Consider the following 13,655-nt stretch of genomic DNA (forward strand, 5'->3'; position numbering starts at 1 on the left):
ACATTGCTAGACCTGTCTGCCTGCTTAAATCATGGATTTGGCCGTAAAGGGATTTGTTTTTAGAGAGTGTTCTCTCATCTATTTCACTGCTTTATTTTGGTTTATCTCCCTTTTCCTATTTTCCTGAGGCCAAAACATGCAAAATAGCAGACATGCATGCACATACATTATTTGGGGTAACATCATTTTGGCCTTTCCTACTTTCCACGGTCTAGGATTGAGTTCCTGATGTACATAGTAGTTAAAAGGAAATAAAGACGACCACCCTTCTTCCAGAAGCAGCACAGCTCTCTGGTAAAACATGTAAGTGAATTCTTAATGATAGGTCACCAATCCCAGGCATTCAGAAGCAGTGAGTCAGTTCTACCCCTCTTCCTTAAACAATGCAATGCTAAAAATACTGGAGTTTTTTGCCTTCTAGGTTTCCAGTGTTTAAAAGTCACATTTTTGTTCTTTTACCTGCTGAACATTTTTTTCTTTAAAAAATAAAAAAAAATCTACAAAGACTGAGTGGTTTTTGTGTTATCACCTGAGTCTTAGGTCAATACAGGGCTTCAGGAGAAGTCCTGTAAGTCTTTGTAGCAGAGATGGTGAGCGTGGCAGGGCTGAGGCCATGGGGAGCCGTCCACGAGCCACGCTTCTCCAGGTGCCACAGTCCTGCAGGGACACATCACTTATAGCTTGGCCATGACTTGTATAGAATTGTTGCAAGGTGAACTTATTTTCTGATTTCTGAGGACTCCTTCTGCCTCTAGGAAAGAAAGTTAAATTTGGTTACAAAAATAATTTTAATTTTTTCTTTTTTTTTAAAATTTAAATATTCCTGTTTCTGTTTTAGACAGAGTTGCCTTGATGGTGAACTCAAGTTTTAATGTAGTATTTACAAACAATTTTATAATCTCTTTCAAAGCTGCTGTGTGTCTTTCAGGAACTGCAGTTTAACCTTCATAACTGCTGCTTGGTGATGTGGTAAATGGGAGGTTAAGAGAAGAAAGGGACTAGGGGATGTGACAAACCAAAGCTTTCTGTCAGCTCTGCAGAAGACACTGGTTCAGCTGCTGTTTCTATTTCTATGTTAATTTCCTCTTAATTAACTGGTTTCATTTGTCAAAATAATTTATTTCCATCAGCTGTAATCGGAACTGTTAAAAGTACTTAGGTTTGGTTGTTTCAGTTCATGTGAATCTCATCCTCTTAGTCTACTTCTTGTTTATCAGGTGTAGTCTAGAGGAAAGAATCTAAAATTAGTCAGTAAATGAGGGGTTTTAAATTTCATTTCCCTTTTTCAGTTTATATTTAAAAATAGTGCTTTCCTATGTATGCATTACATACATGCTTTTGTATCTAAAAACCTCATCCTGTGGGTTCATTAATATTCCTGCACTGCACATATGAAGTGCCAAAATACCAAGCATAAGTAAAATTTTACTTTTATCGATATACGGAAAAATAAACTGGTACTGCCTAAGCAGGCTCACTCAAAAAGGACGTCTTGTGTGTTAAAGAATCCAGACCTTTTCGCCTGCTGCTTCCAAGAAAACACTGCAATCGTAAAGAAAAAGACCCGACAATAAAATGCCCTCCCCGACTCGCTTTTTCTCCATCTGCTGGGAACAAAGGGCACAAAAAGGAAGGGTGAAGAAGGGGCACCAAGTAGCAGTGCCGATTATTCTGAACTACAGACGTTGCTCTCTGAATCATTAGATAAGATACATCCTAAGATAATCTAAAGTAATCAATTAAAGTAAAGAAGTAAAGATACAAGGAAGACTTGAAGGAGCTAATGGAAGAAAAAGGGACACTGGGATAAAATTGCTTCCAGGAAATATTCCTTTGCTTCTGCTCAGCTGCAGCTTGTTGTGCAGATTGCTGAGTGTTCTATATGCATGATAAGGGGAATTAACTCAGTTTTGAAGTTTTAGTAAAAAAAAAAAAGGCACAACAAAACCAAAAAAACCCAACACAAACCTCAGCAATTTATTCAGACTAGATTTGGTTTTGTTTGGATTTTTACGAGAAACATTTCTCTTGTGTTTTTGAACAGTGAAATGTGAATAAATATGTTATGAAGAAAGGTCTTTTTCTCTAGGACTTTGGGGGAAATAAATGGGTCTTTGCTTATTTGGAACAAATGTTTGTGTGTAATATACATTGCGTATAAATACTAGGTTTTAGGTCTGTGAATAAATACATAAAATTGTAGTGAACTGATTGCTTACCTATGTTTATTAATTATGTCAAAGAGTAGCAGAACTGAAAAGAAGCGAGGGTAAAACGATTCCAACTATGTATTTAACAGCGCTCTCGGCATCCCTGTATTAGCATCCCCCTTGGTAGTCCCACATCAACAGGACACCAAAATGTTCTTTCCTGGAGCAGGAAATGTTGTAAAAGGCTGGAACTTCTCCGTGTTCTCCGATGCCCTTTTCCCTACACATAAGCACCTCTGGGGCTTTTCAGTGGAGGGAGTGTGATGGCTTAAGATTTTACAGCTCATGCTCCTTTTAAAAAACAACAAAAACCCCCAAAACTGCTGTTCTAGAGTGACACATTTCTCTGCTTTGCGCAGGTGGTCGGGGCTTGTTGTTTTCCTCCATCCTGCTCTTTTCCCCTGGTATCACCCCTCTTCCTCACCCCACCTTCCCCTCCAGCCCCTTTTTATCTGCTCCACATCCACCTTTCTCCCCAGCAAGCATCCCTTGTGCTGGGAGCTGTGTGCGCGCTCAGCATTTGCACCTCTCCGCTTGGGTGTTCGCTGTGAATCGGGGTGATGAGCTGGAGCTGCGGGACTCTTGGGCTCACCCTCTCCTTCCCCCCAGAGCCTGCCCCCCATCTTCCCCCTGCCCTGAGTGCGCTGGGTGACCGTCTGGAGCCCTCCCTCGCCTCCCCAGTGTTTCAGCTGTTCTTATTCTTTTTATCCTGGAGATAGATGGTCCAGGACGTCAGCTTTTTAAATATATTGTGAGGATGGAGAGGAGAAAGGGCATTGAATTGTTAGGCTGACAAGTGGTAATGGGGACAGTTAAACTAGTTTTTTGATACAAAGGCAATTACTAAGGGTTCAAAGCAGTTGCCAGGAATTCCCCTCCCCTCTTCTATTTATTTCTCCCATTTCCCTTCAGTTTTGTTCATTTTTGCTTAAAAATGTCCCCTGAACTGCTGGAATGGACATGCTGTGTCAAAAATGTCAATTCAGAAGTCAATGTTCAACTGGTCTGCCTGAAAAAACAGAGAGATGCCAGTAAGTGTGGAGTCTGACTTTGTTAGGTGATGTGATGTTAGCTGATTTTAAAAGCAATTAAAAGAGTAGTTGGATACTAGACTTTTTCTGTTACGAAGAGGACTGTTTCTCAGCATTTGTTGTTTCAAGACTTCCATTCTTAGGCTGATATTTGTATGTCTTTCCCAGGCCTGTAACATTCTCATGAAACGACCCGTGTACTTTTTTGGACATGTCATCTGCAGCCAAAGGAGAAATTTTTGGCATAATTTGAGGTGAATCTATTAGTGAGTTGAGGTTCTTAAAGAAAAAAAAAAATAAAATCCAAAAAGTAAATGTTTTGTGTTAAAAAGTGACTTCAGCTTTTAAATGTCTTAATGAATTGCCTTTGACATTTATTTCCGTGTCAGATCCCCTACAGAGATCTGAATGTGTTGAATTGTGTTTGGAGCGCAGGGACGCAGAAGGGTGTTCTGGCAGCTTCCAGCTGGGCATAAGAAACTTGCGGTAACACACTGGAGAAGAACACTTCTAATGTAGATGGGCCCGTCCCTTTCTCTCTGTAGTGGTGGGCTTTAAAATGCATCCCATTGTTCAGGTGCAATGCGCAGAATGATCCTCTGCCCATTCCTGCTATTCCAACCTGTCATCTTCTCCCTTAGGGGGGAAAAAAAAAAAAATCAACCTCGAACAGTGGTGGATTTCTCTGTCCACTGGTCCTGCCGTTGAATAAACTCAGCTCTCAAGTTATTTTTTGGCACTGTTTCGGGCGGCTGATAAGCGGTGCAGACGCCCTGGAGCTGGCCAGCAGGCAGGGTGGTGAGCAGAGCGCCGTAGGAATGTGGCTGTTCTGCTTCTGGGGCCAGGCTGGGGCTTGGAGCCATTCAGTAGCTTTTGTGGGGTGCAGAGCAGGAGCTGGGTGTCTTGTAGCCACAATCCCATTCCTGGGGCTGCTGGGATGGTCTGAAATTACCTCCGTGCTCGGGAGTCAGCTCAGAGCCTGCAGAGTTCATTAGCTGAGGCTTAGCTTCAGCCATCCCAGGTCCAGGCTGCCTTCTCCAGAAGGAATGGGACGGCAGCCCTGGGATCCTGCTGCTGCTCTCACAGGGCTTTTCCCATTTTCTGACTAATAGAGGATTGGCTGTGATTGTTGACTGGACAGTATTACAGTGCATTTTTAAGAACTAGTGCTTCAGCATGACGTTATTCACCCAAACTGAATGAAATGCAGTCTCCTGCATCTACAGCTGGATTTGCACCCAGTCGGTGCATTGGGTGCCTGTTGCAGAGAGCGAAGGTTGAGAGGAGAAGAGCTGCTAGAGCTCCTCAGAAGGAAGATTGAGGAAGTCTTGGAAAGTCACTGCCAGTTACGCGAATTGGCACAGAGGAGCACTCGGCTTCTTGCCCTTCTTAGCAAAGGTTTTTCTGGCAGGAAAAGGTATTTCAAGCAGTACCTGTAAGATGCTAGAAACTTAGCGGTGATGGGGTTCAAGGTGATATTGTAGGGTGCAAACTACTGAATTAACTTTTATTTTGATATATATATTATGTGTGCATATAAAAAAAAGGATCTGAGGACCCTTAAAATGTGCCTTCCCCCAGATGTCTGGGGGTTTTACTGAAGTAGTAATTTTAGTTTGTGCGTGTTTACAACAGCAATGCTCAGACTTTTCTTCTGGGTACATCTCTGAGGCTGACTTTTGGAAGGGGAAGAAGGTGCTGGTTGCTGTGGTGTTTCTAGGAATGGAACAAGAGCTGGCTGGGGCAGAGATGAGGTGGTTGGAAGGAGACTGTTGTTCACCTGGACTTTGTAGTTTTGCGTCGTCTGTTCTTTTGTTATCTTCTAGCAGCTTCCCAGAAACCTGGGAGAGATATATATATATATTCCCAGTATACCTGGATATATTGCATTCCTCCTGCTACAGCAGCAAGGGAGTTTACTCCCTCGCATAATAAATGTCTTAGTAAAAGTTGTGGGTTTTCATAATAATAATACACCTGATTTTTTTCCTGGCTGGTAATAAATTCTGATGTCTTTATTGGTTTGGAATATAACAGCAGAACTATGTAGGTACTTTAATATATTAAATGTGTAATGTTACAGAACTACATTTTTTAATTGGGGACCAATTAACTGTACTACTGTACGTTATGCAAAGCAGCTGGATAACTAAGGAGACCACAGTCCGTCCCTCCCTTCTCAGACTCATCCTTGCTGGGTTGCTCATGAGCATCATCCAGTAAAGATGAAACTGGTTCTAGCTATGCAAAATGTGGACTGCTTCTGGGGAAGTTTTTACCAGCGTAGCACTGGGTACGTAGATGTAATGAACAAGTGCTGGACTTGTTTTTTACCACTATGGTTGTTGGAACTTGTGGAGGACAAGTTTTAATCGAGAAAGCGGTGAAGATATCCTGGGATTTCTGCCTATGTTATAGGGCATCGACTCATGTTGAAATAAGCTAAAAATGTGCTAGAACTGATGGGAATTTTATTGTGAATTTTCCTAGGGCAAAGGAAAGATGATGCTGTGTGTGTTTCACATCATTTTTTTACTCTCTTTTGCATATAATAAATGAGTTTGCTTTTGCATTAAAGTCACGGCTATGCAAGCACTTCTTTTGATGTTGGCTTTTGCACAAGCTGCTGTTTACTCCTCTACCTCTGCATCTCTCAGGTGTACTTGTACCAGGAGCTGTATGAATGTCAAATTGATCAGACTGGGTATCTGCTCCATTCTGACATGATTTTAATTTCCCAGGACTCTTTTAAGTTGTTTTCCCTCTGTAGTTCACTGCGCAGCCCCATAAAGAGATGTATCAGCATGACTGAAGGGATGTGTACAAGGAAGGGAGGCTGTCCAAGCAAGCATTGCTTCTAAAATGGGATACTTCTCAAACTGCACTTTTATTGGCATGAGCTTTCAGCATGTACTGTTGTACAGAAACCTTCTTAAAAGTTCAGTCTTACGGCATTGAGAGGAATATATGACAAGATTTGGAAACAGAGTGTGTTTAGAATATAAAGACTCAGAGCCTGTAACATATCTTCCTTCCCTGCAATGTGTCGCGTCACGCCCACTAAATATTAATTGTCGCTTCTTTTCCCTTTTTTTCAGCTTCTCAGCAAAGATGCCTCCAAATGAGAAGGCCTTACATTTCCACCCATCAGTTCTGCATTTTGGAATGCAGTGAGTATCTTACATTATTGTTATTTTAATTAATAATGAAGCAGGGAGGAGCAACTATACTGGGCTACATTCGAGTAAAGAGCATTAGCTGACAGCATGCCATCCTCTGAAAAAAAAGAGAAATAGTAAGTAATTGCCACAGAGTTGGAACTGTGTTTCTTGCCTTGCAGTACTTTGTAAATGAAAATCAACATATGTCTAGGAAGGAGGAAGATTGAGTAGGGAACCATAAAAAATTCTGGGTGCATTTCAGGTGATTCTGCATGAATGGCAAATCAGTTTTTCATACTGATTGCTCATTTGTTGAAAAATTGCCTTCCTAGTGGAGGGAAGCTTGTTGCTTCTTTTAACTTCTAAAAATAAAATCCCCAAAGTCCCAGGCAAAACATACTGGTAGAATATTCGAGATTTTTTTTTTTTTAGTCCTCCTCTAAGAAAACTTTGAAAATTATTCTTAAGTGATAATCAGCCTTTGGTCTATCGGTAACCAAAATGAAACGTAGTCCCCTTGTGAGTTTAAGGAATGTTTCAGAGGATGCACAGAATAAATGTATAAGATACTGGGTTTTAGCACGTATTAGCTAAAGCAAAAACCTTAAGAGAATCATTGCTTTAGCTGATAAAACAAGACTTTGTTTTTTTAAACCTTTTTTATTCAAAACTTTGTGACTTGTAAGGATTGTTTTTTTTTTCTTAAAGTCCCAGTGGCTCAAATGAGTTTTGGTTAAGTGCACCTTTCACATCCCAATGGTACTTATTTGTCTTTGTGTACTAAAGAGCAAAAATTTGTTTGGCGTATTTCCAAAGAATAGTTAGGACTAGGAAATTGTTACATATCAACATGTTTTAGAGTTATTCATGTTTGTTGCTTTTTTGTGCATTACCTGTGCTTATAAGGCAAATAATTTCTTTCTTTCTCTTTTTCCCCCCCTCTTTAGATTACTAGGGTTACCCAGAGCTAAAATGCTGCATGCCTACAACCCTAGTAGAGAGAGAGAAGTTGTAGTGAATTCAGTGTTTACAGCTACTAGACAGTTTCATGTGTCTCCTGCTCGTAGCCGGGTGAGTGTTGATGTACTTTTGGAAACTATGTGCTGGCCAGGTGCCAAGCCTTCGTGCTTCCTTTGGCCTAAGCTTTTCATTCTGTGTTTTCTCTTCGTGCTTTTTTGTAGGACCTCCAACTTTTTTCTTGGTTTGCTGGCATTTTTTTTGCTCATTTCTACTTAGACTGGTAAGGGAGAAGGTATCCAAAACCTACAGTAGGAAATGTGTTTTACAGTAAGAGAGAAAGCGAAGAATATTTCAGTGTTAAACAGGCTGTTTAAATCTCATTCTGCTCTATGCACCATTATGCAGTAATCCACAGGCATGTGGGTGTTTTACAGCCTTGAATTTTGTGTCTTTCGAATGGTCTTGCATATTCCTCAAAAAACACTATGGTGAAATGTTTTATGCATTTTGTATTGCAGTTGTGAGCATAATTGCCTTATGATCTACGACCATTATTTTAAATCTGTTTTTTTTTTTTAACGATGTATAACAATATAATGCATGTCAAGAATGAATCTCTGTGATCTCAGTTTGATGAAACCCGTATTTTATCCTCTGCTGATGTGCAAAGTCTTTTTATTATGTTTTCGTCTGATTTGTGTTTTTCCTATGGCTGAATGGGTATTACTGTGCGGACATAAACGTCGTTGTTCTTTCAGTTAGACTTCTTTGGTTACTAATTGTGTTGCCCAATTTCAGCTTTGCCTCATTTGACTATATATCATGGGAAGGGATTGATTCACTTTGTAGTAGGTATCTGTATCTGGGGAAGTGTTTTTGTGCATGCAGAGGGTGTCAGTGGTGCATGATTAACTTCTTGTGCAAAAACGAGTCTTGACTGATGAGACCTGAGCTAGCCGAGAAACTACAGCCCTAAAACAGCGAGTTGCTAGATGGTTTCCGTTCTTCCCTGTAGTAAGAGTCGAGAGCTGGGGACAGCTGAAACTTCTCAGGGCTAAGGTTCTGCTTAGTGGGATCTACAGAGAGGGGTGTACATGTGGAAATGTTTGTTGCGCCGTGTGACTGAATGGTGGGTATTGTGATCACCAGCACCGAGCAAGCAAGCTTCTTTGTGGTTTCTGCAGGTGATTCCAGCAATGGGAAAAATTTCTTTAAGAGTGCTCTTCCTGCCAACAGAAGAAGGCAGTGTTGAAAGCTCATTATTTATAAATACCTCATCTCATGGAGTACTTTCATACCAGGTAATGATTCTCATTTTTAGCTTAAGTTTTTGGGTTTACTTGTATTTTTAAAGTGATGTTCATACATTTTCATCTTAGAGACTTTCAAAGTTAGTTGAATTCCTGATACGAATCAGGTGGGGTACTGTTTACAATTCATCCCTCTTACCAGATCTCATCTCATGATCTCTCATACGTGTATATGGTTAAAATTACTACTGTTAGTGGGGCTTCTTGTGGTAGTAAAACTAAGTGTATTTGTATATGTGTACTTAGAAGATGGCGGTCCTGTCACTAGTGGTTGGTTTCATATAATACTGCAGTCTAGAGTACACTGTGCTGGATGCCTTTGTAATGGAAAACATATTTGGGAAATATTTTAGGTCGTTTTTCAGCTACTCTGCAGGATTTTATGTAAACACATTGGAGATGTACCACAGGGTGAGAGGTTTAGGCCTTTAAAACATGGAAGTTAGAGTAATGGTTGTACATTAAAGCCGTGTGTTGTCAGATTAACTAGTGAATTCAAGCAAGTCTTAAGCTTTTTAAAATTTTTATGAGGGACATTGTTTACTCCAAATTACTGGATTTTTTATTAAAGAAAAATCTAACTCTGCATTCAGTGATTTAAAAACAACGCCAACTTTAATCAACCATCCAACTATTCCATTCTCATACTTCGATACTATGCTGGAAAACAGAGCTCCTTAAATTGAAGCATAGGTAAGTTTGATTGAAATATATGGTTTTTAATACAAATATTGCATCTATCTAGTATTTACTGGAGGTGATGCCACACTTGACTGGAACTTTTCATCGAGGATGAGAGAACAGTGCATTATAGAGTGATTGATATTTTTTTTTTTTTTTTTTTTTTTTTTTTACATCTCTACTCTCCTTGCTCCCACTCCTGACCCTTGATTGGTTGCCTGGTCAGCTTAGCCAGGGCCTTTTATCAACAAGTTGTGGGGAAGCAGTTGTCAGTGTTGCCAAAAAAACAGTTTGTCTCCTGTTGGACTGCTGCTAAAATCGGTAATGGACTGGTTTTTGTGGACTGTTTCACCAGCCACCTGAAACAGAGGAAGTAGCTGCCCATGATTTCAGCATGCGTTAGGTTTAAGAGTTTCAAAATCAGGCATAACTTGAGTGGTTGATTTGAGAGCTCAAAAGCCTTGAAGTATGTTTGATGTTTCTAATGCCTTTATGCAAGAGTATGTACAGAAGATTCACACAAATGGAGAAGAGATACCGTTATAGTAAAATGTCCTTTGTAAATGTCTCCATAAAAAAACTCCATTATATTCCCCTTGATCTAGTATTTTCTATCAGTAGTCACAGATCTTCAGTGAATGTAGAATGCATTTTATTTTCCTCTTAATTAAAAACGTGGGGTTTTTTTTCTTCTTAAAAAAATAATCTTTGCATACAAGTCAAAAACCCAAGACATGTTTCTTAACCTCTAATGATTTTTTCCTGTTATCTTGCATCTCATTATCATAAACTGATCTGGTGGAGTGGAATATGAATGCGGTAAAAACATTCAACTTGCAAATCTCATAGTGCTCTAGAAACTGCAGACTTTAAAAAATAAAATGATAAAAAAATTATTTTACTCAATTTTTAAGGCAAAGCCATTAAATTCAATATGCAATTACACTAGTAACAAAGTTTTTCCAGAAATTACTGTACTTCCACAGGATGATACGTGTATTATAATTGCCTGAAGAACAGTAAGAGTTTAGATACTTAGTTTTTTTGACATAACCTGATGCTCTGCTGGCGAGTGCTTTGTTTTGTTTTCGTAATAGTACCAGAATGAGTGAAGATGCTAAAGTGCCATTTATGTGTATAGTTACTTTCCACATTAGAACTTTATATGTATCAATTGTCTTTTAAAATAATCTAATGTGAAAAAGGTTCCTGGAAAGATTGTTATTATTAGAAAAATAGTTTTGTATGTAACTGTGATAGCTGAAATACTAGATGTTGATGTAATGACCTTTTTTTTTTTTTTTTAAACACCAGGTTTTTGGAACGGGAACTCTGACGTCTTCTCCCGAAGAACCTAGCGTGCAGCTAGCAAACGCCTACTTACTGCTTCCACACATTCAAAAGATTCAGATGTCACACACGCTGGTACAGTATACATTTCAAATGGAGATGAAACATAAAACATCTTAGGCATAAAAGATTTTTTCCTCAGGTTATGGAGGAAAGCTCCACATCTAGCTTGATGGGTTGTTGTCAGATACTGTCTGCATTTTTGATGCCAATTCTGCTACTTTGCAGTTCTGTCTGAATTCCTGAGTAGAGAAGTTTTGGGGAGCATTTGACATTTTCCTTACTGTGTAGTGAGGAACATTTTCCTATACTTTATTTCTCTAGAGTAGAAGCTTGAGATCATGCCCAGCAGTGCAGCATGGTGCCACCCGGCACCAGCCTTGTCGGATGTGAGTTGTTAGTGTGTGTTGTCTCATTTCTTCTAGTCTGGGTCTAATTTTCCTATGCTGGGCTATAATTGAGGAATTACTCTTCAGTTCACTGTCCAAAGCAGTTTGGACAGAAATGCCGCAGCAGTGGGATGGGCTTCTCAGGTGTTGGAGGTAGTAGACAAAATCTAAATACTGAAGAGGAGCTTATGGCTTGAGTTTGGGTTCCTTTTAGAGAAAATGTTGCTCTACAGATAGCTGTACTCTCCAGAAGTGCTTCCTTCAATTCACCCTATTAATAATTCTGATCCAGATCCCATAAAAATTGGTATGATTCTGTGTTGTCCAGTTTATGTTTTAGACTCAGAAACTGTGGAAGGAAGATAAATCTATGAGGTTTGAGTGAGTGGCTACACATGTGCAGACTTAAGGATATGTAACTATTAAACATAACAGTGGAGATTTGTAGTGAAAAAGCATTTGAAACAAAGCAGTCATACTCACTTAAACTGTGCACATTTGCTTTCCCCTGTTTGTTTTTAACTGAAGTAAAATAGCAGTGTAAGTTCAGGATAGCGTAAGCCTCATTTGCATATCCCTTATCATATTGGGGTGAATGAGCCATAACCTTAGGTGGCAATGTCTAGTTCGATACGCTAAAGGTATCCTGACCTCTGAAGTCTACTGATGCTGCTTGGAAACCTGTGAGAAAGCTCACAGAGTGCTGCATGGTGTGTGTCTAATTTTTGCCTCAATTGTTTCCCGTTTTAAATGTGGTTGTGTTTAAGCTGTTTGGTAATACTGACAGCCTTGATCATCAAGGCCAGAAAGGTAATGTCATTTAGTCCCAGCATGTGCTTGGTAAAATGGCTTCTCGGAACTGCTGGAGGCATTGTTACCATAACCCCAAATACTTGTTCTTACTCCTTTGATGGTTGGAATGTGATTTCCAATCTGAATTGCTTTGTAGCCGGTTTAGATTTGTTTGTTAAGATAGGCATTTAGCTTATATAACTCCTCCTGCTTCTGATGCTTATACCCAGAAGCATTTGTAGGTTGCATCGCATCTTTCGGTTTTTACTTTGTCAAGCTGAACTGTCCGTGCTCTGTAGTATCTTCTTCAGTAATGGACTGTCCATTTCTTAATCAAATTGACAACCCCCCTTTCTGCAGCTTCTCCAATTTGTAAAAATTTTTTTGAAGGTGGATGGCCAGAATTGTACATAGGGTTATGGATGAAATTTTGCCTCTACAGAGTATTTATGTTGGAAAGATGGTATACTCTGGGATTATAGATGAAAGTTTACCTCTGGAGTAGTATTTCTATTGGAAATACAATATGCGACAGGTTTGTGTTTGCAATTTTTTTATGGAAAATGAACTTCCACTGATTTTGTGGGTTGTTTCTATCCTTTGATACGTGAAGCTGCGCAGACCTTTCTTTTTTTCCACATTGTTTCCCCAGATTTTTTTAGCAGAAACTCTTGTGATTAATAAAAAAAAGAAAGAGAAAGTTGCCTTTTCTACTGTTGAATTTCACCCTCTTTCTGTTACTCTTTTCAAAGTTTCAGCTTTTGAAGGGCTCAGGGTCGACATGCTCTGGCTGTGGTCCTGGATCCCAGGATTTCTGGGCTCCTGGCTTACTCATTGGGAGGAAAGAAGAGCTGTGTCCAACACTGAATTCATAGCATGTCCACATGACCATCCTGCAGTGGCTAGTTACCACTAAGCCGTAACAGATGGTGGAGCCCATATAGGTCATCTTTGTTTATCCAGCTTCTGGATGTAGTCTTTGCTCCAGTTGCCTGTTTTTTGGCACTGTTTAATATTTGGATGGCACTAACAGGGCAGCTGCATTGCTGTCTCACTGTTCAAAATTCTGTAGAAACACACTGAAAATGTCAGTGGAGGCGTGACCTGCAGGGCAGGATGTCTTATCGTAGGAGACACAGGCGTCGTTTTGCTGACATCCCAGAGGAGTTCGGAGTTTAAGAACCAGCGACATGGGCAATACTACAAATACTGGCAGGAACTCAAGGCTCCTTAAGCTATTTTTTGTGCTGGTGTACAGAGGGTAAGAGAAGCAGATGTGTGCAAGTGTGGTGCTTGGGTGTGGAGAAGGGAGGTCGTAGGACAGTAGAGTTTTCTTGGTGTGTCATCCTGATAACTGCCTGCAGAAAACTGATGAAACTCTGCTGAATCATTATTACAGGGTCAGCTTATTAACACCGTTCGAAGTGGAAATAGCTCTTTAGGGCTAGGGACTGTCCAGGACAGAAGTGTCAGCCTGCAGGAAGAAGTGGAGGCTTGTTCAGCATTTGTTTTTTTTTAATTATACTGTAGCCAAACTCCAGGAAGTGGTTTGACCTCTATAGTCTTGATAATGATGTAAGAATATCTCTGTGAAAAATCTTGTGTAGAGCCATGTCTGATTGATAAGGCACCTAAGGCGGAAAAAGGAATTCTTCCCCTGAAAGTGACATTGGGTCTGTAGTTGCTTGGTGGATGTTGAGCTGGCCTGTGCCAGCCATCCTGTTGATGCTCTGTCTCTCTTTTGATGGATGAATTATTTCCCAAGTAATTG

General features: G+C 40.0%; 1 protein-coding gene across 8 annotated transcripts in view; it reads left to right on the forward strand.

Moving 5' to 3' along the window:
- The window catches only part of TMEM131L (transmembrane 131 like), an 81,054-nt gene that overhangs the window by 30,422 nt on the left and 36,977 nt on the right, over positions 1-13,655 (forward strand). For all 8 annotated transcript variants that reach the window (XR_015258520.1, XM_086747448.1, XM_086747450.1 and 5 more), the window contains 4 exons: positions 6,340-6,411; positions 7,350-7,473; positions 8,547-8,663; positions 10,668-10,778. Coding sequence is in view for 7 of the 8 variants with exons in the window: in XM_086747448.1 (XP_086603574.1) it covers positions 6,340-6,411; positions 7,350-7,473; positions 8,547-8,663; positions 10,668-10,778 (424 nt within the window). In the remaining variant the exon portion in view is untranslated. The remainder of the gene's footprint in view (positions 1-6,339; positions 6,412-7,349; positions 7,474-8,546; positions 8,664-10,667; positions 10,779-13,655) is intronic.

Source organism: Chlamydotis macqueenii, chromosome 4 (genome assembly GCF_036417535.1).
Source record: "Chlamydotis macqueenii isolate bChlMac1 chromosome 4, bChlMac1.mat, whole genome shotgun sequence".
NCBI lineage: Eukaryota > Metazoa > Chordata > Aves > Otidiformes > Otididae > Chlamydotis > Chlamydotis macqueenii.